Raw genomic sequence first — 23805 nt, 5'->3', positions numbered from 1 at the left:
ATAGAAAAAAAAAAAGTGAGCCATGGTTGTTCTGTGATTCCCTTCCTCAAATAGGTATATGGGAATGTATTTTTTGTTGTTGTTGTTATTGCCTAGCCCAATAGGAAAATTGGTTGCACAAGTTCATTCGTATAGTTATATGACTTACTGGGACTTGCCATATCAGCTCTGTGGCTCACTCTAAAGGTCTCAGGCTAGTTTTCCTAAGACAATGAGTTTAAACTGGCTTTAAAAAAATAATGGGAATATAGGGACATACCCTTAACAGTAATATCAGGCTGCCTGAAATTATAATGATAAAAACTATCTAAAATAGATTTCTCAAACCTAAGGCTCTACGGGAGTAATACTACTCTTTTTACTTTTAACAACATTCATCAACACATATCAGACTACTCTGATTACTACTGCTCTATAAACTCTTAGGTTATACTTGTTTCTTATTATTTCACTTTAATTATATTAGCCTTCCTCAAGTTCTTCTATACTCTCAAGAAGTGGCAAGTTTCTTTCTTCTTCTATCCTTGTTCTAGATTTAGCTGCTTTAATGCTGCCATATTTATGAACCTGTTTCCTCATGCTTTAGTCCCTAGTTCTGCCCTGCAGCTCCATACTTAGGCCCCAAATATATTAAACTAATTGAGACTTTAAAATGACAAATTGATGTCCTTGTTACAAGGAAACTATACCACTGAGGACAAAGGGTGGTCTAGCCAATAGTTACACTGATCTACTACACATTTTGATTTTTATCAGAGCCTTTTCTACTCATGGTATTCACTCATAAGAGGACTGAGTGTGCTTAGGGGTACAGTCTGTGGCCTGGACAATGAGCAAAGTTTTATAGAACCATTCTTGCTGGAGCATAAACTTGAAGTAAATTTTCTCCAGCACTATCCTGCAACCCATTGAACTAGGTCTCAGGGCTGTTAAATATGTTAATTGGCACTTTGTGTTTTCATACTCAAATACTGAGATTATTATGGGCTAACATACTAATTTAATCTTCTTTTCCCTAAATTTTTTGAACCAGATGACAGTCCTTTCAAACTCTAAAATTTATCCTGCCACATGGATTCTCATTGTTTGCATTAGCATATTATTTGGTAGTCTTCATTCATACATAAGTAACCCCTTAGGAGTAAAATTTGTTGAACAGACTATAGAATAACAGTCAAAAACAGTTTTTAATTATCTAGAATTTTCTGTCACAAATCTTACTCGTATTTACCAGTTCTCTTTCATTAAGTCATTTATAGACCACAGGAAAGCAGGATGGGAATATTTAAACCAAAATAATTTCTGCTGTCCTCTTAAGGGGAAGAAAATCCATCCTCAAAATAAAACACAAAGAAGCAGACCTAGACAACTCTGATACGACACACGATTTGTACCAATCTGAGTATCAATCTCCTGCATAGGGACAAGAGAAGAAACCAAAGAACAGTAGATTAGATCAGCGAATCTAGACACTTGTTGGCCTCACCCAAGGGCTTTGTTTTCTGTTTTGAGATACCATAAATTCCCAACACACTAGGCATATACATATGAAAACCATATATAGTCACAAATTCCAAAGCCATATAGAAAGATTTTGGATTTTGTAAACCACTGGTCCCCTCCACTAACACAGAAAATCAAAACTGATTGGTTTTAAATTCTTAAGGAAGCTGTTTCTATATTTTGTTTCCACAGAAGATATTCTTTTAGGACACCAATATCTGAAAAACTGGCTTAAAGTGTTACACAGGGATGTTGAGGTCTAGAATTATTAACTCAAAACAATTTGGAGGTTCTGTGGCATCATCAAAGGCTACTGAAATGCGGAAGTTCTATTATTTAATTGTAACTGTCTTTTATCTGTCTTAAGACATTGAAAATGGAAAGTGAGATTTGACTAGGGAGGTGAGAAAAAAATGAAGATTTATATTTTCAAGATTCTTTTGGAAAATATATCCAAAGGATCAGGGGTGGAATGATAGGGATTAAAGAGTCAAAGACCTTCACAATCTTGGTTATTCATCATTTTTAAAAGTCAAGATCAGATAATACCTTGCTTTCTTGTTGAAAATATGTACATTTCAATTTCTCTATGATAACCCATCTATAATTTTAGAAAAATATATTATCATGTCTACTTCTGTCACAAACTTTCAAACCAAAAAACAAAGAAGTAAATATGATGCAACAAAATATAAAGTTTAACCAAAAAAAGAAGAAAAAGAACCTATTTTAGTCCTTCCTTTAAACTCTGAAGTAAATTATGGTAGATTAATAAAATAACCTCTGAAGGTAAAAGAAATGATAGATACCAACAAATATTTCTTACAATTTTCATGTTTCTTTTTTAAAATATTGCTAATGTAAGCATGGCATCTTAAGATAATACTACTTTAACAATGAAACTAGAAATCATACTAAAATAGCTGTATTATAATAAGAATCATAGGAAAAGTGATTGAGGCATTTGTTTTTGATATTCATTATACCTTGAATTCCAGGCTGTTTGCAGAAATTCATTTCAGAATATAAGGAAACCTGATATCACCAAGGTGGAGCTTTTAAAAGATGTTCAGAACAAAAAAGAACTTATCCTTCGGTTAGTAGCTCATGATATTGATCAAGAAGTTTCAGAAAGTACCATAGAAGAGGAACTAATGTCTGATGAAGTTGTTTTAAGAGAGATTGTACAAGAAGAACACTTAGGAGAAAAAGTTGAAGATCAAGTGAAAGAAGCCACAAAGCCAGTAGAAACCAAAGTTGTTTCTCCCAAGCCAACACGAAGCACAAGTAGCCTGAAAAAGAATTTTTCACTAAGCAAATGTTGTCAGCCCACATCCAATGCAAATGTTGAAAATACTGAAGCAACCTCAAATCATGTAATAGAACCGAAGGAGGGACAAGTTAAAAGAACTCTTGCTAAACTTGACGTGGCCACCTGCTCAAGAACCTTGACTGAAACAGATTCTATTTGGGAGGAAAAGCCACAGAGTAAGGTGAGTGAGAAATATGACTGTCAATAACCAGATATCTATGGAAAGAGTAGAGATCTTCAGAAATTCTGTCCAAGAATGTACCTTAATTGGGCAGAAAAAAATACTAAAATGGTTCCAGATAGTCTCTTCCTTAGTCTGGCAACATTTACAGTATGAGAGAAATAACTAACAGATGAAGCCATAAAACACAATTGAGGGAAAGCAGGTAATGGAAAGAGACATATATTAGCTAGAAGTCCAGGGATAACAGAAAATGGAAGCTATTTAAGAGAAATGCAAGCTAATTATTTACATCCATCTTTTAATAGATTCCAGCCCTTTTGTATTTTGGCTGACAAATACCTTTTGAGCAGGTAGGGTGGGACCAGAAAATAGGCCAAGGTAGGAAGAGGTAAAAAAGAATCCACACGAATTCAGATTGTCTGAGTTTGAATCTTGACTCTCACTTTAATAGATATATATCTTTTGGGCAGTTACATAGCCAACTTTTTTCTTACAAGTTAGCCAACTTTCCCAAAGTTAAGTTAATCAAAATATTTTAAATATCACCCTTGCAACCAGCCCATAAACTCCACTCTCGTCATGGGGAACAGCTCTTGTCCCTAATACCATACCCCTCACATAACATAATGGTCTAGACTTCAGTGACCCTTTGGGTGTTTCCTGTCCAAAAATCCATACCAAAACATGTCTTGGAAAAGTGTATATGATACAGGATTTCCTGGTGAGACAATTCTATTGATTATCCATTTGACATTATTCCTAGGTTAACACAAAAGCTGAGATGAGCCAGAGAAAAAGAACAGAGATACAACTCTTCAGTTCAGAAGTTTCCCAGGTAAATCATCTTAACACATACTCTGACCTATTTGTTGGGAATCTATGTGTGATTACATGACCAAATGCAGTCTGCAGAATAGTTTTCTTGAGCCTCATAGTCAGAAATCCTGGCTTCATAGATAACTAAAGAATTGTTATAACAATACCAAAAGTCAAAATGGATTTCATATAATGGATTATTGTTCATATACAATAATCCCAATAATAGTAGTCTGTTTTTTCAAGATTCTAATAGACATAACAAGGTATTTTTACAAAAGTTATAGCCATAAAATCACACATGACTTCCCAACAAACAGATCAGAGTACAGTTAAGATGACTGACTTGACAAGCTTCTGAACTGACCAGAATTATATATATCTCTGTTTTTTTTCTTTTTGAACTAAGTTTTCATTGAAATATTTGTAAAGTACAGAAATGGAAAACTATATTCTTCAAAGTTTGTGCTAGGTTAATCTTTAATGTTTATTCAGACTTCAATATTATAATATAGATCATCTTTACTAGCCATTTCCAAAGAATTATTGGAAAGAGACATTTTAATTAGAATTACAGTGTTCATCCATTTTTAATGTAATCTCTGAAACTTTTTCTAATAATAGTGTAGATTAGAGGGCAGAATATGCCAAGTATATGAGAAAGTGCATATCAAACACTACTTTATGTAACATATGGTTTGCACTTTTCCAGAAAGAAGAAAGAAACCATATTTCTGAGCCGACACATTACTTCATACACAGAATTATGAGTTCATCTTCATACAACCAAGAAGACCTGATTTCATCTGCTGGGTACATGAGATTAAAGCAATATAAAAATAGAAATATGAGATGAAAGTAATGCTTATGGGAAGAATGAGGTCTCTGGTAAAACTACGATTGGGGAAGTATTCAGCCCTAGACCTTCCCTCACTCCTTATCCTTTTCTCCCTTGGCTCCCTACTGTGGACTTTCCCTAAACCCTCTCCTTTCTATCTGATTCCCTATTTCTAGTTACCTGGCCTCTATGTTCTTCCTAGTATAGCAGTGTCTTAGATGAATAATTTGCTAGTGTGTTTTGATTTTGTTTTTTGTTTTTCTTACCTGGAAGATAGAGCAGATTCTATTGTGACCCAGTGCCTTTCAGCCCAAAGGGTTCCTGCTCAACTCTCTTTAAGTAACAAAATGTTCCAGTGTGTATAATTGCCTCTAAGAAGAATCCAAATAAGAGAGGGAGCAGTGTAAGCCAAAGCATTCAGGGATGAATTCTAGAAAGCAATGGAGTTTGATGTGGGCCTGTAAAGATGGACAGCATTTACATGAGGAGAAGGCAACCCAAGTTCGGATGACTATAGGAGGAAAGTCTGAACTATATGGCATTTATAGAGGACAGAGAAAAAGTACACTGTAGACTTGAAATCTAATTAATAACTATATCTAAAACAATAACTATCTAAAACAGTTAGAACTTGTCTAAAATTATTCTTAAGTTTATAAGAATATTCATAACCTAGAAGAGGTAGCATTTCTATTGTGGGAGAAGCAATAGGTATAAATAGGAGAAAAATCTACCTGGTTATAATTTTTTCCCACTCAACATGATGGAATTGTTTCTTTTTGACACTGACACTATTTTGGGACATATTTTCCTGGCCAATCATTGCCTCTTTTTTCCTGTGTAATGATTATATTAACATACAAAATTAGTAATGCAGGTACCTCTCTATTGTTTATATCAGTGGAGACAGAGGACACAGATAATACCAAATAAAAGACAATTTAGAGCAAGATAGCAGACCAAGAAACTGCACACCCTTATTTTCTTGTAGGAACAAAAAATAAACAACTACAGACTGCTAAAACAACTTTATAGGAGCTCTGGAAACCAGTCAAATAACTGCAGCAACCAAGGGAATGCCCAATCAAAGAAAAGCCACATTCAAAGTGGCAAGAAATTCCACACACTTTTACTTGTTTTTGCCCAACCCCCTTCTGCAACATGATGTGGCACAGTTGGGAAGAAATGGCGCAATTCTCAGTTTTCTCTCTTGAGGTGGAAAGAGCAGATTGGAACTTGTTTGTAGTGTTTGGGCCTATCTGTGGGCTGCCTGAGAGAATGTTTTCTGTCTCACCTGAATAGGAGCTCAAATTGGGAATGCTGGCATTGTTTGGGTATAAGCCTAGAAGCCACTGAAGTCAGTAGATGGATGCCATGGTGCATGAAAATCACAAGGGACTGCAGATGCACAAACACCTGAGGGAAAGAGATTACAGGCAGGGGGAAACAATAGAATAGCTAAGGCTCTTAGAAGAAACATGATGAGACCCTTAGGAAATAAAACATTGAAAAGCAGGTCAGGAAAATGGAAGAAGGAAAAAAAAAGTACATACATAGGCCCAGAAGGACATATACCCAGAACAAAAGTAAGAGTTGAAGGCTTTACCTCAGACTGTTCCCAAGGTTCAGAGTCCTACTAATTAGTGAAGGGCTTCTACAACAATCTCCAAAAACTGGAAGAGGTAGCTATTTCTTTAAATGCTCAAATTTCGACATAAGATCACAATGTATATTAATGAAAATAGGGCACATTTTAAGAAACCAAATAAATTCCCAGAAAATGTCCATGGAGAAGCACACGAATTAGACATACATGACAAAGATTTTAAAATATCTGTCTTAAATATGTTCAAAAGCTACAGAAAAACACAAAGAACTAAAGGAAATCAGGGCAAAAGTATATGAATAAAATACATATAAATGAAAACAAAGAGATAGAAACTAAAAAGGAACCAGACAGAAATAACAGAAATTCTGGAGCTCAAAAATTCACTAGATGATTCAAGAGCAGACTCAATCAAGTTGAAGAAAGAATCAGTGAACTTGAACACAAGTCATTTGAAATTATTGAGTCTGAGCAGCAAAAAGAAAAGACTGAACAAAGAGTGAACAGATTCTGTGGCACTTAATGGATACCTTCAAGCAGTGATATATACATATGTAAGTATATATATATATATACACACACACACACACACACACACACACCATGGCGAGTTTCAGAGAAGAGAGAGAGAAAGGGGCAGGGAGATTATTTGAGGAAATAATGGCTAAAACCTCCTCAAATTTGAAAAAGCATGAATATACAAATACAATAAGTTCAGTGAATTCTAAGTAGCGTAAGCACTCAGAGACTACCTGAGACATCTTATAATCACAGTCATCAAAAACCAAAGACAAAAAGAGAGTCTTGAAAGTGACAAGACAGAAATGACTTGTACAAGAGATCTCCATAAAGTTATCAGTAAAATTTTCAGAAGAAATCTTGCAGGATGGAAGGCAGTAGATTATATATTTAAAGGGCTAAAAGAAAGAAAACTATCAAGTGAGAACACTATAACCAGCAAAAAATACCCTTCAAAAATGAGAAAGAAATCAGAATGTTCTAAGACAAAAACTAAAACAAAAAGCTGAGAAAGTTCATTACCATTAGACATGACTGCAAGAAACACGAAAAGAAGTTCTTCAAATTGAAAGTAAAAGATGCTAGACAGTAACTCAAAACCATATGAAAATATAAAACTCTCTAGTAAAGGTAAACACGGGGACAAATATAAAAACCAGTATTATAATAATTTCAGTTCATAATTCCACTTTTATTTTCTACAAGATTTAAAAAACACATAAAAATAATTATAAATTTATGCTGATGGGCATGGAATATATAAAGCCATAATTTGGGACAGTAATAACAAAGGGATGGGGGTTGATCTATAAAGGAGTAGAGTCTTTGTATGAAGTTGAGGTTAAATTGGTATCAATTTAAGATAGACTGTCATAACTTTAGAACATTATATGGAATCTGTGGTAACAAAGAAAATATAGAATATAAATGAAAGGAAATAAAAAGGTAATCAAAATGCATCTCTGCAAAACCTCAACTGACACAAAGGAAGGCAGTAGTGGAGGAAATGAAGGATTACATACCTCAATATAATGAAGGCCATATACGACAAACCTACAGCTAACATCATACTCAGTGGTGAAAAGCTGAAAACATTTCCTCTAAGATCAGAAGCAAGACAAGGATGTCCAGTCTTGCACTCTTATTCAACATAGTTTTGGAAGTCCTAGCTATGACAATCAGAAAAAAAAAAGAAATAAAAGGAATTCAAATTGGAAAAGAAGAAGTTAAACTGTCACTGTTTGCAGATGACATGATATTATACATAGAAAATCCTAAAGACACTACCAGAAAACTACTAGAGCTCGTCAATGAATTTAGTAAAGCTGCAGGTTACAAAATTAATACACAGAAATATCTTGCATTTCTATACACTAATAATGAAAGATCAGAATAAGAAATTAAGGAAACAATTCCGTTTACCATTGCAGCAAAAAGAATAAAATACCTAGGAATAAACCTACCTAAGGAGACAAAAGACCTGTACTCCAAAAACTATACAACACTGATGAAAGAAATCAAAGATGACACAAACAGAAGATATACCAGGTTCTTGGATTGGAAGAATCAATATTCTCAAAATGACTATACTACCTAAGGCAATCTACAGATTCAATGCAATCCCTATCAAATTACCAATGGATGGGCTTCCCTGGTGGCACAGTGGTTGAGAGTCCACCTGCCGATGCAGGGGACGAGTTCGTGCCCCGGTCCGGGAGGGTCCCACATGCCGCAGAGCGGCTGGGCCCATGAGCCATGGCTGCTGAGCCTGTGCGTCCAGAGCCTGTGCTCTGCAATGGGAGAGGCCACAACAGTGAGAGGCCCGCGTACCGCAAAAAAAAAAAAAAAAAAATTACCAATGGCATTTTTCACAGAACTAGAACAAAAAAATCTGGAGACACAAAAGACCCCAGATAACCAAAGCAACTTGAGAGAGTAAAAGAGAGCTGGAGGAATCATGCTCCCTCACTTCAGACTATATTACAAAGCTACAGTAATCAAGACAGTATGATACTGGCACAAAAAAATATAGATGAATGGAACAGGATAGAAAGCCCAGAGGTAAACCCACACACCTGTGGTCACCTAATCTATGACAAAAGAAACAAGAATATACCATGGTGAAAAGACAGCCTCTTCAATAAGTCATGCTGGGTAAACTGGACAGCTACATGTAAAAAAAAAAAAAGAAATTAGAACACTCTTTTACACCATACCCAAAAATAAACTGAAAATGGATTAAAGACCTAAATGTGAGACTGGACACTATAAAACTCTTAGAGGAAAACATAGGCAGAACACTCTCTGACATAAATTGCAGCAATATCTTTTTCAATCCATCTCCCAGAGTAATGGAAATAAAAACAAAAGTAGGGCTTCCCTGGTGGTGCAGTGGTTGAGAGTCCGCCTGCCGATGCAGGGGACACGGGTTCATGCCCTGGTCCGGGAAGATCCCACCTGCCGCAGAGTGGCTGGGCCCGTGAGCCATGGCCACTGAGCCTGCGTATCCGGAGCCTGTGCTCCACAACGGGAGAGGCCACAACAGTGAGAGACCCACATATCACCAAAAAAAAAAAAAGTAAACAAATGGAACCTAATTAAAAGCTTTTGCACAGCAAAGTAAATCATAAACAAAATGAAAAGGAAACGCACAGAATGGGAGAAAATATTTCCAAATGATGTGACAGACAAGTGATTAGTCTCCAAAATTTACAAACAGCTCATGGGACTTACTATCATAAAAATAACCCAATCAAAAAATGGGCAGATGACCTAAATAGACATTTCTCCAAAGAAGACATACAGATGGGCAAGAGGCACATGAAAAGATATTCAACATTGCTAATTAGAGATGTGCAAATCAAAACTACAAGGAGATATCACCTCACACCAGTCAAAATATCTATCATCAAAAAAATCCACAAACAATAAATGCTGGAGAGAGTGTGAAGAGAAGGGAACCCTCCTGCACTGTTGGTGGAAATGTAAATTGGTACAGCCACTGTGGAGAACAGTATGGAGGATCCTTAAGAAAATAAAGCTACCATATGATCCTGCAATCTCACTCCGGGGCATATATCTGGAGAAAAACATGGTCCGAAAGGATACATGCACCCCAATATTCACTGCATCACTGTTTACAATAGCTAAGACATGGAAGCAACTTAAAAGTCCATCGACAGAGGAATGGATAAAGAAGATGTGGTACATATATACAATGGAATATTAGCCATAAAAAGGAACAAAATAGTGCCATTTGCAGAGACATGGAAGGACGTAGAGATGGTCATACAGATTGACGTAAGTCAGAAAGAGAAAAACAAATATCATATAATATCACTTATATGTGGAATCTAGAAAAATGTACAGATGAACTTACTGGCAAAGCAGAAATAGAGTCACATAAGTAGAGAACAAACTTATGGTTACCAAGGGGAGAAGGGTAGGGTGGGATGAATTAGGAGATTGGGATTGACATATATACACTACTATGTGTAAAACAGGTAACTATTGAGAACGTACTGCTTAGCACAGGGAACTCTATTCAATGATCTGTGGTGACCTAAATGGGAAGGAAATCTAAAAAGAGTGGTTATATGCATACGTATAACTGACTCACTTTGCTGTACAGCAGAAGCTAACAAAACATTGTAAAGCAACTATACTCCAATAAAAAAGAAAAAAGATCTTATAATAACAACCTAACATTACATCTTAAATACCTACCTAGAAAAAGAAAAATAAGCTAAACTCAAAACTATTAGAAGGAAAGAAATAATAAAGATTAGAGATAGACAAAATAAGAGAATACAAAAATAAAATCAGTGAAACCAAGAGTTGGTTCTTCAAAACATTGATAAAATGGACAAAATTTAGCTACATTGCCTAAGGAAAAAAAAGAGAAGACTCAAATAGCTAAAATCATAAGTGAAAGAAGAGACATTATAACTGATTTTACAGAAATAAAAAGAATTATAAGAGTACTATGATTTTACAGAAATAAAAAGAAGTATAAGAGTACTATTAACAATTGTATGCCAACAAATTGGATAATCTAAATGAAATAGACAAATTCCTAAAAACATGACCTACCAAGATTGATTCATGAAAAAATGGAAAAATCTGAAGAAACCTATAACTAGTAAAGAAATTGAATCAGTAATTAAGAAGCTCCTAACAAAGAAAAACTCAGGACCAGATGATTTCACTGGTGGATTGTAGCAAACATTTAAAGGAGAATTAAAACCAATCCTCCTCAAACTATTGATGTAAAGTAAACTTCCACCAAAGAAAACAAGAACAAACCTCTTCAAACTATTGATACAAAAATCTTCAACAAAATACTAGTAAACAGAATTCAATAGCAGATTAAAATGATTATACACTATGACTAAGGTTGATTTATCCCAGGAATACAAGGGAAGTTCAACATATGAGAATCAGTCAGTGTAACACAAGACATTAACAGGATGAAGGAAAAAGAAACACATTCTTATCTAAACTAATGCAGGAAAAACCATTTAACAAAATTCAACACCTTTTCATGATAATGGCACTTAATAAACTAGAAATAAGAGCAAATTACATTGAAATAATAAAAGCCATATATGGAAAAACTACAACTAACATTATTGTACTCAGGGTGAAATTCTGAAAGATTTTCCTCTAAGCTCAGGAAAAAGACAAGGGTGCCCATTCTTATCACTTCTGTTGAGTATATTACCAGAAGTCCTAGCCAGAGCAATTAGGCAAGAAATAAGAGGCATCTAAATTGGATGAAAAGTAAAGTGAGCTCTGTTCACAGATGGCATTATCTTATATGTAGAAAACCCTAAAGATTCTATACAAAAAAGAAAGAAAACTCTTAGAACAAATAAATGAATTCATCAAAGTTGCTGGATATAGAATCAACACAGAAGAAGAAAATTGCATTTCTAAACACTTAACAATGAACAATCCAAAAACGAAGAAAAATTCAATCCGCACTAGTATCAAACAGAATATTTAGGAATGGACTTACCAAGCGGCAAAAGATTTGTACACTGAAAACTACAAAACATACCTAAAGGAAATTAAAGGAGACACAGATTAATGGAAATAGGCCGTTAAGATTTCAATATTACCCAAAGGATTCTACAGATTAAATGAATCCTTATAAAAATACTTAATGACCTTTTTCTGCAGGAAAAGAAAAAATTCATTCTAGAATTTATATAGTTTCTCAAAGGACTCCAAACATCCAAAACAATCTTGAAAATGAAGAACATACTTGGACTTCCTGATTTCAAAACTTACCACAGAGCTATGGTAATCAAAACAGTGTGGTGCTGACATGAAGACAGATATGTAGACCAATGGAATAGAATAAAGAGCCCAGAAACAAATCCTTAATATATGGTCAAATAATTTTTGATAAGCATGCCAAGACCATCCAATGGAGAAAAAAAAGTCTTTTCAACAAACAGTGTTGGGAAAACTAGATAACCACACACAAACAAAAATGAAGTTAGACCCTTACCTTATATTGTGTATAAAAACTAATTCAAAATGGATCAAAAACCTACATAAAACTACAGAACTCTTATAAGAAAATATTGGGGGAAAGCCCCATGACACTGGATTTGACAATAGTTTCTTGGATATGATACTAAAAGCACAAGCAGTAAAAGAAAAATTAGATAAGTTTGACTTAACCAAATTTTAAAACTTTTGTGCTTCAAAGGACAGAGTGAAAAGTCAGCACATAGAATGGGAGAAAATATTTGCAAGTCATATGTCTGATAAGGGATTACTATCCAGAATATATAAAGAACTCCTATAACTCAACAACAGCAAAAAACCAAACAACCTGATTAAAAATTGGGCAAGGTACTTGAATAGATACTTCTACAAAGAGGATGTACAAATGGGCAATAAGCACACGAAAAGATCCTCAACGTCACTAATCATCAGGGAAATGCAAGTCAAAACCATGAGATGCTATTGCACACCCATTAGGATAGCTATTATCAAAAAAAATTTCAGAAAATAACACGTTGGCAAGAATGTAAAGAAACTGGAACCCTTGTACAGTGATGCTGGGAATTTAAAATGGTGCAGTCACTATGGAAAACAGTGTGAGAGTTTCTCTAAAAAGTTAAATATATAGAGTAACCATATGATCCAGCAATTCTACTTCTCGGTATATACCCCAAAGAATTGAAAACGGGGACTCAAGCAGATATTTTTACACTCATATTCATAGCATCATTATTCACAATAGCCAAATCATGGAAGCAGCACTAAGAGTACATTGATGGATGAATGGAAAAACAAAATATGGTACATACATTCAGTAGAATATTATTCAGTTTTAGAAAGGAAGGACATCCTGACACATGCTATATGTCACCTTGAAGACATTATGCTAAGTGAATAAGTCAGTCTCAAAATGACAAATATTATATGATTCCACTTATATGAGATACCTAAGTAGTCAAATCACAGAGGCAAAAGGTAGAAGATTGGTTCCAGGAGATGGAGAGAGAGGAATATGTGGTGTTAGTATTTAGGAGTACAGAGTTTCAATTGGGGAAAATGAAAAAGTTCTATAGACGAATGGTGGTGATGGTTGCACAATAATGTGAATGTACTCAAGCAAAGAACTTGTACACTGAAAAATGGTTAAGATGGTAAATTTTGTGTTATGTGTATTTAACCAAAATTTTAAAAGTTGGGAAAAAAGAGTCAGTTTATAAAGAATTTGCATTCAATTTGGAAACTCAGTGATACACTCTTCCAGGTTTATTTCCATATGAAGAATGACTGACAGATTGTTCTTTTACTTAACCAGTAATTTCTTGATTCATTAAATACACAAAAAAATTAAATATTTTTTTTCTTTTGTTTTAGTGAGACTGAAGATTGTATGGCAGATAAAAGTACAAAAATTACGGAAGGTTGGAGTTTTGTATTTCTTGATTTAAAGTAGGAAGTATTCAAAAGGACACTCTACTGCTTTGATCAGTGTTTTTAGTTATCAAACCTGAAATTGATACTTTTTTTTTTCCTATGAGCTTATCTACTTTTAGAAATGATCCAATACTACATCACACATGTGTTAAAATAAGTCAGCTAGTTTGTCTTATTAATGATTTTGGTCAAGAATATGGTATAATATGAATTTATATTTACCATGCTCCTGTGAGAAATATTCACAAAATCAGGGTATATCATGATAGTTTCTAGCTGAATCAGAACCCATGATACTAGGATTTAACAATTTCTTTGAGAAGTTATCCTTCACTTGTGCTTAACCCTATCAAAATGTACCCCAAAAAAGACTTTTAAAGCTAAATTTATTTGCTTACATTTAAATATGGCTAGTATGGACCTCACTTTGTTGTTGTTTTTTAAATCTATAATTGTACTGACTGCTTAGAACATTTGTGTGACGACTGTTTGGCACTCTGTTGAAACCTCAGATGATTAATGTGGTTCTAACAATGGTAGCATGTCCAAGAGGTTGAGTGTCATGTTTACTATAAAGTGGCCTTGAAATTTGAACCACAGGTTTACCCTGGCTATTTCAAACGTACAACTCACTTAGGTTGTTACTTAAGAAACATATTCTCTCAACTTGGAAGTGGAAGTCATTTTTATTAAGATGGGATTCACAGAGTAACAGTAAGCATGCCAGAATTCTATAAATGTACCATAACCAGGGGTCAAAATAATCACTGTATGATTCCTGTATTATGGAATCCTAGGCTGCTAGAGTTAGACAGAAATCACTTACTATAACGCCCCTCATTGTTTACATGAGGAAACTCAAGCTCAAGGTGAGAAAATGTCCAAGATTACTTTGAGTCAGAGGCAGAACACAGTCTAGATCCCAAGGCTCCTGACCCTAAATTCAGTGTTTTGTTTTTTTCCAACTTTGTTGCAATGATCCAGCTTAATTCTTATATCCTTCAGTAATATTGCAGCTGTCCAATTCAATCGTTTATTCATTCATTCATTCAAAGATTTTACTGAGCACCTCCTTTGTGTTCTAAAATCCCATGTGTGAACAAAACTGACAAAGTCCTTGATCTCAAAGAATTTACATTGTAACTTGAGGCAGGGCATCAAAGATAATTCCAAGTATAAGTATTTCCCATTTCATCTGGGACAAAAGCCAAAGAACTTACAGTGGCTTGCAAAACCATACATCATCTGGACATCACTCCAAACCCCTATTACCTCTCTAACCTCCTCCTCTGTTTCTTTCTGGCTCACCCTGCTCAGGCCTCACTGACCTTCTTGCTGTTCCTCAAATATTCCAGGAATTCAGGGTCTTTGCACTTGCTGATCCTCATGTAGTGCTCTTTCCTCTGTATCTACATTGCTCATTCCTCACCTTCAGAACTTTGCTCCAATGTGACCTTCTCAGTGACATCTTCTTTGACCACTTTTTGAAATTGTAACCTCATTCTCAAGATGGCACTGCATATTCCACTTCTTTGCTATTTTTCTCCCTAGCATTTATTACTATATGCCAGACTGTATGTTTTAATTAATTGTTTTTTCACTACCTCCCTCTAGAATATAAGCTCCATGAAGATCACAGCTATATTCCCAAGAGCCTAAAACAGGCATATAGTAGGAGGAGTTAGTAAAATAGGAGAGACTATGGGAATCCAAGGAGGTTACACAAGAATTCTGTTTTGGTTATGTTAAGGTATTAGATATTAGATATTTAAGTTGAGGTGTCACATAAGCAATAGGATATTTCAGTCTGGAGTTCAGTGACAAGCTTAGGGTTGAACACATACATTCCTAATTTTAGTTTATAGTTTTATATAGAATATGGGAGAAAATCTCAAATAAATCTGAGTATGTTAGATCCTGAATTAGCAGGAATTTTTCTGTGACTCTTCATCAAAACAAATTCCTAGTATATCCTGGAAAGTTGATAGCCATCTAACCTGGAAACATAAAAACTGGTGTTTGGAATAATAGTCCTGGTAGTAAACCCAAATGTCCTCAGTCGTTTAAAAGCAAAAGTCAGTTCAGCTATATGTGATATAGAGTCAGACACTTCAGAAATATTATCAACCAACAATGAAATTTTACCAATTTTCTCAGATAAGTCAGATTATCAGCTCTTATCATATTTGAGTTAATTGAGGTTTTACTATTTTTTTCCAGAACCTACATTGACCCAAAGGGTAATTCAGAGAGTAATCACATGTGTGGACTCTTGATGATCACATGTCTATAAAATGCATACTTTTTACGTATATCTCATTGAGTCCTCTTGAGAGGCAGGAAGATAGTCTTATTCACATTCTACATAGGAGGAAACTGGGAGAGAAGTTAGATTAAATTTGCCAATATTCACACAGCTCTAAGTAGTGAAGCCAAGACTCAAACTCGGGTTTTCTGACTCCCTATCACGTTAGCTGGGGTCTTTATGAAACTTATCTCATACCTCCTTGGGTTGAATTCTTCTACTGGTGTCTTGACCTCCCCTGAAATTTAGGTAACTTTTAGTTCTGTGCAACTCCACAAGGTTTCTTCTTGGTATTGCCTCAAAATTCTCCTGATTTTCACTCAGAGTATTTCATAAGACCAGCACCTTCCTCTTTGTTCCAATTATCTGCTTTTAATTAGCTATGTAGAATCAAAGAGTGTTAAAGCTAGAAAGGCCCTTAGGAATCACCTAAAGGGTAACTTCTCATTTTACATGTACAATAAATAGGCCCATAGGGATTGAGTGGCCATGCATAGATGTCTGCCTACTAAGTTACAGAATCTGCCTTACCTACTACATCACACTTCATCTTTCATAATTTCTAAAAGAAGGGCTAAGATATGCCACAGAATTCTAGCAATCTCACCTATTTCAGTTTTGTTCACATTGTCTGTACACTAAAAATAATAATAATTTCCTCTATCAGCCTAAATTATATGACTTTTTGGTGAAAAACAATAAGATCAGATTTGTGTCAACACTATTTATGCCTCAGAAAAAATACTATTTTTCCCCCCTCTACAGCAAGTTCTCGGGAACGAAGGCCAGAAAATTCAAACAGTGTTAAGGTAAATATTTTTCAATATCCTCTAATTAGAATACATGGAGTCCAGGTGAACATAGCCCAATTTTCAAGGTCAAACCAGGGACTACGTGGTGCTATTTGAGAGGCATCAGGAAGCATTCCCCTATTTGCAATTTCTTCATGCTCAGATCTCTCCTCCTGGCTGAGACTTGTTGGTGGTACCCAAGAAATCCATTAGTTCTCACCTTAGGGTTAAGTTACCATTACTTGCTTAAGTGCACTGGATAAGCCACTGTTCCTCCCTAGCACCTAATTGCAATTCCATCCCTTAACCCTGTTACTGCAGTCTCTGGAGGAAATCCTAGAGGGAGTGAGTCACTTGGCCCTGCCTAGGGCAGGTAGACCCAAGTGAGGGACTTGGTGGAGGCAGGGAGGAAATACAAGCAAAAATGGAAGAGAGCAGTTTATAAGAAATAATTGCTGATTCCATCTATTTCTCTGTATTCCTAAGGACTGACTATCTAAAGGCAGTTTTCCAAAAGGCCCAGCTGTTCTCCAGTGTAAACTCAGAAAGTGTCCTCTTTGCTAATCCTTTTCAGAAAGCTTCCAATCAGTGCTCAGGCTACAAATCCTCTTCTGTTTTGTTTGTTTCTTCGCTCAATTTAATCCCATTTTTAAGCAAATCTCTCCAACCCCATGACATTACAGTCCATCGATTATCCAGTCACTTCTCATTATCAGAGTAATTTTCAGAACTACAACTTATACTTAAGATAACTTTTGCCACATATCTAAAGATGCTGGGTTAGTTCCTCACTCAACCTAATCTTCATTTTTGAATATAAACATCTATTTGACAACCTCAGGCTGCACTTAGGCCATATTTTCCAAGTAAAATCATATGGCACTAAAGGGGAGACAGCGATTCTCTAGTCTGATGACAGGCCATTCCTTGTGCCAAAGTGAATTGCAGGCTAATCTGGACCCTTTTGGTTCTTGCTCTTTTCCTTGCTTACTGCTTTTTCCATGGTAAAACTATAACTAAAGTTGTTATTCAGTCCAGTTCTGAGTAAGGTGGAGTAAGCACATTCCACCTGTATCTCTCACTGATTAAAACTAAAAACTTTGGACAACTACTGAGGGTTCTGAAAAGTAAATAATAGAAGGAGCTTGAGGAGGGAAATCAAAACTCAGAAAATAATACCATTATGAGTTTCCTGGGTTTTTTGCTCTCGCATCTCCTAGCAATGACCCAGGGCAGTTCAAATCCTGTAATTATATAGAGGGAATGGATAAAATAAGAAAGCTCCAAGAGAATCCACTGCTCTCTTACCAGAATTAGGAAGAAGTTCCTATGAAATGGAAAATAGGGAAGCCCACTTTTTCCCCCTCTTCTGCCCCTGCCACAAGGTAAGTTTCAGCCATGAAGCTACACAACAATGGCAGCAAAGGCTGTGAGGCACTTAGGACTGAAAGAAAATCCTTCTGACCAGAGGAATTAGGAAAAAGGCTCCAGTAACCTGAAGAACATTAGGGGGAAACGTGCTTTTTTCTCTGCTTTCTCTTCTTAATTTACCCCAGATGTGGATACAGTCATGGGATGTGAGAGACAGCACACAGGAAGGCTAGAAGCACACAGCATTCTAGGCATAGAACCAGAAAAGGGGACTGTTGAGAGTCAGAGACACTAAAAGAAATCAAAGAGAGGAGGGATATCAAAAAAGGAATCCCTCCAAATCTGTTTATAAATTGTCTCCTGAGATGTGCATGCCAGGAACTGACCTGAAGTTCTATAGACAAAAGACTATGAGAACTTGAACTACAGTCTTAATAGTGGTATAGACTAAAAAATACCACCAAGACTTTGAAAACTGAACTTACATTGGAACCACAGCCATAGAAGGCAGAGTAGGATGTGTGGTCTGAAACTTAATGGGTTAATTATGTACTTTAAAAAAATCAACCTTCTACAAAGAATTTTAACAGTTCTTAGAATCACATACATTGTTTAAAATGCTCAGGATACAATCCAATATTACTTAACATACAAAGAACTAAGACAATGTCTCCCACTTTCAAGGGAAAGGACAAGAGATGCCAACTCCAACATAGCCAAGATTTTGAAATTTTCAGACAAAAACCTTAAGTGATTTTAACAATGTTCCACGAAGTAATAGCAAATACTCCTGAATCTAATGCAACGCTAGAAGTTTTTAGCAGAACTTAAGTATATTACTCATCTCATAAGTGGGGAGCATCTGCTCCCTACTTATAGATTAGGGCTTATCAACTCTAATTCTCACAAATTAGAGCCATGATTTTTTTTAATATCAATATCTGCCCCACCCTCAAGGATTTCAATTCCAGTGGTGGTATGGGACCCAGGTATTCATATTTTTAAAAAATTTTCCACAGATAACTCTGTGAAGCCAATGCCGAGAATAAACTCTTTAGGTAGTCTCTGCTCCATTTTATTCTTCAGGCATCCTGTTCAAAATATTTCAATACATAAACTACCTCAAGTCCTTTTGGAGGAATTGTGGTAAAACTCATTAATATCTGGTAGTCTTTACATAATCTATATATAATACATTTTATGTTACATGTATTTAGCCTCACTTCATTTACTTTTTTACTTTTTAAATTTCTAGCATTATAGAATAGTTACAGTGAAGCCCAGGTACCTGTCCCAGGCTATTTTATGCCTTTCTGGGAAAATTGCTCCCTTTGCATTCAAAGATATGATAAAGACCTACAGAGTAAAACCAGTACCTGAGCCACGTTCCCTGCCCTAGCTCCACACACCTACTTTACTTCTCTAGATTCCAAAATTGCTAAAATTTCCATAAAAGGAAATTGGGCTTATATAGTAAACATCCATTTTCCTTCTCTTATCTCTATTATCAGAAAAGAATTTATAACTTACTTCTCACTCCAATTCATCCAAAAGGGGAGGGGGGAGAGACAGAGCTGACATTTTTTGTCGCTTTTAACATGCCTGAACCTTTAATCATCATTTGGTAGCCAAGGCCCATATCTATGAAAAGGGTCAATCCTAGCCATCATAATTGGCAAAATGTATGAGTCTAAATCTCAGAGAATAATTATTTGTGACTGCAGAACACAGAAATTATATAAAATGCTGTAATGATTGTGCTACATCTCTTGAGGATTTCTAGGTATCTCTAGTGTGTAGTATCCAACAAAAGATCGAGTCAATACTTCGTTTTGTCTTGGCAGTTTATCACCATATTTGAAGGAAACAAGAATATTCTTGGTAGTGTGAATTCCTCAAAAGAAGTCATTTCAGGTACAAAATATACTATCCTTTTAACATTACTCCTAGAATGGGTAGTTTCTCCCTTGCAGTATTGACATGTATTATCAATGAGATTGCTATATATAAAAATATAAATAGTAAGATATTATTTCCATTTGCAGTTTTCTATGCAATTCTTAAACCAAAGGAGTAATAGATAACAGAACTAACGTTGAACAGGTATCAGCTATCTTCATTTTACTAAAGAGAAAGTGAGAGTAGGTTACTCAAGGTCACCCCAAGCTAGTAAGCTGCAGAGCTGGGATTCAAATAACAGATCTGCCCGACTTCAAAGCCTAAGCTCATTCAACATGACCACAGTTCACATAATCAAATGTTCACAGGAGCTAGGTAGGTAAAAAACAAGATCAGTATTTTGAGCAGGGGTCTGTGGTCCACTGGAGTTGGCATGCCCCATTTAAAGAAGGGAGCTGTTACTCAGGTCCAGTCATTGGCATGCTGGATTGTTGCCAGGACTTCTAATTCAGGTTCTAGCATTTTTCAAAAGAAACTGGAAATGGAAGTTCTATGTGAAAATTCCTGACTTTCAGGTTTTATCAAGTAATGCAAAACACTTTATGGACCAAACCAAACTTGTTCATATCTCCTACACCATATTATATTCCCCCTGCAAGTCTTAGAGCCCTAATTTACAAATGAGAAAATGTAGGTAAATAACTGGCTGAGGTTATACAGTCAACAGATGGAGAGCTTTTAGGGCTCAAAAACATATCTTCTGACTCTGACCCAACATTCTTTCTTCCCTCTACATTGTGGTTCCATAGAGTTGCCATTGCATCCCAGAATTATGTCCTCAATGACAAAGATAGCTTAAAGTTTTACTGTGAAAAGAGCTATTAACTGATAAACACAAGCATTCACTATTCTCTCTGGGGATGATGCTATTAACCTAGGACACCAGCAACCCACCAGTCTTCTAATAGGGAATATGGATTTGGGCAGTGTCTTCATTGTGTTTCTAGGAACTGCTTTATACTGGAACCACGCAGAATACTTTTTAACAATGGACCCTCTCTAGCTGGCTAAGTTAGCATCTTAGAGTAATGATGCCCAGGAATCTGCATTTTTAACAAGGCCACCAAGTTTTCAGAACATTAACTCTTACCTCTCCAACGAGAATTTCAGAAGCCTTGTATCAGTGCCTCGGTCGTGTTAGTAAAATTTTTATCTTGCCTTTTCAGAATATACATCTTTCTCTTTCATTCATGCTTTTGTCTTATCTGCTGCAGATTTTGGCTTTTTCCTTTTTATAGCACAGTAAAAACCTAAACATACATTTTTATTCTTTATTCTGTTGGCTTTCTTAGTTTTAAATCTGCTGTTGGCTATCTTAGCTTTAACAATAGAAGATTACCTTGCTAGAAAAGACAAATCTAGGTAACTGCAAGAGGTATAGTCATGAACTTTGGCATGTACTGGAATTAAGAAAAGATGGGCTTTTACTATCATGTGTGTTTTCATGTCCTATCACATCCTATCATAAAGTTTCAGAAAAGTACATATTTACTTGTCTTTACATGTAAAATATTCATTTTGTTAAATTATAATATATTCTGAGCGTCCATGCCCTGAAGAGTGGTATAGAAAAATGAATCCAAATGGAAATTTTTATTATCTATACAGTTTTGTTACATGACAAAAAATAAAAAATACTTGAAGTTATCAACTAAAAATTTACCCAAAGTGGTGAGAAATTATAGCAGTTTTAATGCACTTCTGTTTTCAAGTGAGCACTCTGAAATAGACACCCTCACTGTATAGCATTGAAAGTTACTTTCCCATGTGAGTTTAGCTCATCAGACTTTTTCAGAGGTTTTTCTGCTAGAAAAAGAAAGGTATTCTTTGTACACCTGATTAACGAAGTATCAGAGTACAGCATATAATAATGCCATGAGAGAAAGCTGTTCCCCAAGCTTGGCCACTCCTCATGTGACCTTAGGCAAGGTTTCTGACCTCGCCAAGATTCATATACAAAAATGGAGATATTTTTCCTGTTTCCTTCACAGGAGTATTGGAAGAATCCAATCAAAAGAATCTTTCTTTTTTAATCCCATAAATTATTCTATAAATGTCAGTTTTTGAATTCTAAATCATTAATTGTATAGTATGGCTGCCTCAACTAGAATGTCTAATAATTATCTATACTACTTTTGTTGCTTTGTCCACAGAAACTCCGAAGGATAGTATTCCTAAACAAGGATCTAAAATGCTGGCAAAGGTATCTTCAGCTCTGTCAAAGGTGTTTTCTCGAACTAACACCAATATTTCCAAATCTTCCTCACCACCTCACCAGGACAAGCACTGAAGTTTCTATACTTGATATAACTATGCTTACTTCCCTTAGAAAATAAAATGTTTTTTAAAACATAACATAGTGTCCTGTAAGATTATTCTTGTAATGCTGAGCAAAATATTAAAAGCAAGAGAAGTATATTAGAGACCTGGGTGAGAGAAAGTTTTGATAATGCTTTTGATAAGCATTTTGGTATAAGAAGATGCTGAGTGCTAGTATTATTCAATACAAACATGCCATGAAGATAAAGAGACAAAAAGTGTACCTAGTAAACCAGTTTGTCCTCATTACCCATCAGAAAATGAACTTGAATTTTTCCTGTTAAATTTTTAGAGGGTATGTTCACCAAAATAGTTAGCAAACTGAGATGAAACTCAAGCTTAATTCTATGACACAGCTATGAAACTGATTGGTTCACTATAAAAGATGTATTTGGATGTTCAAATAAAAGTATCTATACCACCTGCAGATAAAATTTCATCAGTTTATAAAACACCTCCCAAAAAGATCCAACTATGGATAAAGCACCATCAAGAAGTAAAGAATTATTGTGCATAAAATATTATATATACATAAAATGACCCCGTGACTAAAAAACCCTTTTCTGACAAGGTACATTTTGTGGATAAAATACCATCAATACATAAATTGTTGGTCAATAAAGTTATTAAATCCTTTATATAGATACCTTATATGAATATAGATATAAAGATTCTATTTGTGAGAACATAAAAAGCACTGAGGAAAACTTAACAAGATGGACAGCTAGTGCTATTTTTTCAAAATCAGTTAACTTGCTACTTTGTGACATGGATCCAACTTCGTTCAGCATGTTTGCCTCTGGATTCTAAAAGTCTTATTTAAAAGATAAAAAAGGTGGACCAAACAGTAAAGAATTTCAGTCATCATCACTATCTACCCTAATGCTGACTCACACATTTTTAGAGAATGTGGTACCTTTTATCTATAATCTTCTTGACAGTAGCCAGCGCTAAAGCAGAAACATCTGAGAAAATTTTGTTTTACAAAATTGGATTTCCTTTAATAAAGTTAGTCAGTGACGTTATGACAGATAGCTCCAGAGGGAAAAAATGTAATTATAAAGAATTTTTACATTCCAGTGATGATGAAGCTACTCAATTAGTAGTCTATTTATAATAATCTCTTATAAATTATTTGATCTCAAAGATCATACAAAATGATGTACCCTATAGATGTAGACCTTTTCAAAAATGATAGTTGATGAGAAATGACTGGCAGTCCAGATCAAAACAATTTTCAGGAGAATTCTTCCAGTGTGCATAAATTGACAGTGGTATTGAAAGTATCCTTACAGATGTCGTCCAAACAAACCACTGATGCTCCCCAGCTT

At 35.3% G+C, this 23805-nt stretch overlaps 1 protein-coding gene across 1 annotated transcript in view; it reads left to right on the top strand.

Annotated features, from left to right (window-relative positions):
- Nucleotides 1-22519, top strand: part of FSIP2 (fibrous sheath interacting protein 2) — a 126037-nt gene extending 103518 nt beyond the window's left edge. The window contains exons 13-18 of the mRNA XM_089915916.1: nucleotides 2502-2996; nucleotides 4528-4628; nucleotides 13670-13716; nucleotides 16800-16843; nucleotides 20041-20110; nucleotides 22309-22519. Coding sequence (XP_089772042.1) covers nucleotides 2502-2996; nucleotides 4528-4628; nucleotides 13670-13716; nucleotides 16800-16843; nucleotides 20041-20110; nucleotides 22309-22445 — 894 coding nt within the window. The 3' untranslated portion in view covers nucleotides 22446-22519. The remainder of the gene's footprint in view (nucleotides 1-2501; nucleotides 2997-4527; nucleotides 4629-13669; nucleotides 13717-16799; nucleotides 16844-20040; nucleotides 20111-22308) is intronic.
- Nucleotides 22520-23805: the final 1286 nt, after the last annotated feature.

Source organism: Delphinapterus leucas, chromosome 8 (genome assembly GCF_059928025.1).
Source record: "Delphinapterus leucas isolate spDelLeu-1000000601 "Yukka" chromosome 8, BTC_Dleu_Yukka2, whole genome shotgun sequence".
Lineage (NCBI taxonomy): Eukaryota > Metazoa > Chordata > Mammalia > Artiodactyla > Monodontidae > Delphinapterus > Delphinapterus leucas.
This window is presented reverse-complemented; position numbering and strand designations above follow the sequence as displayed.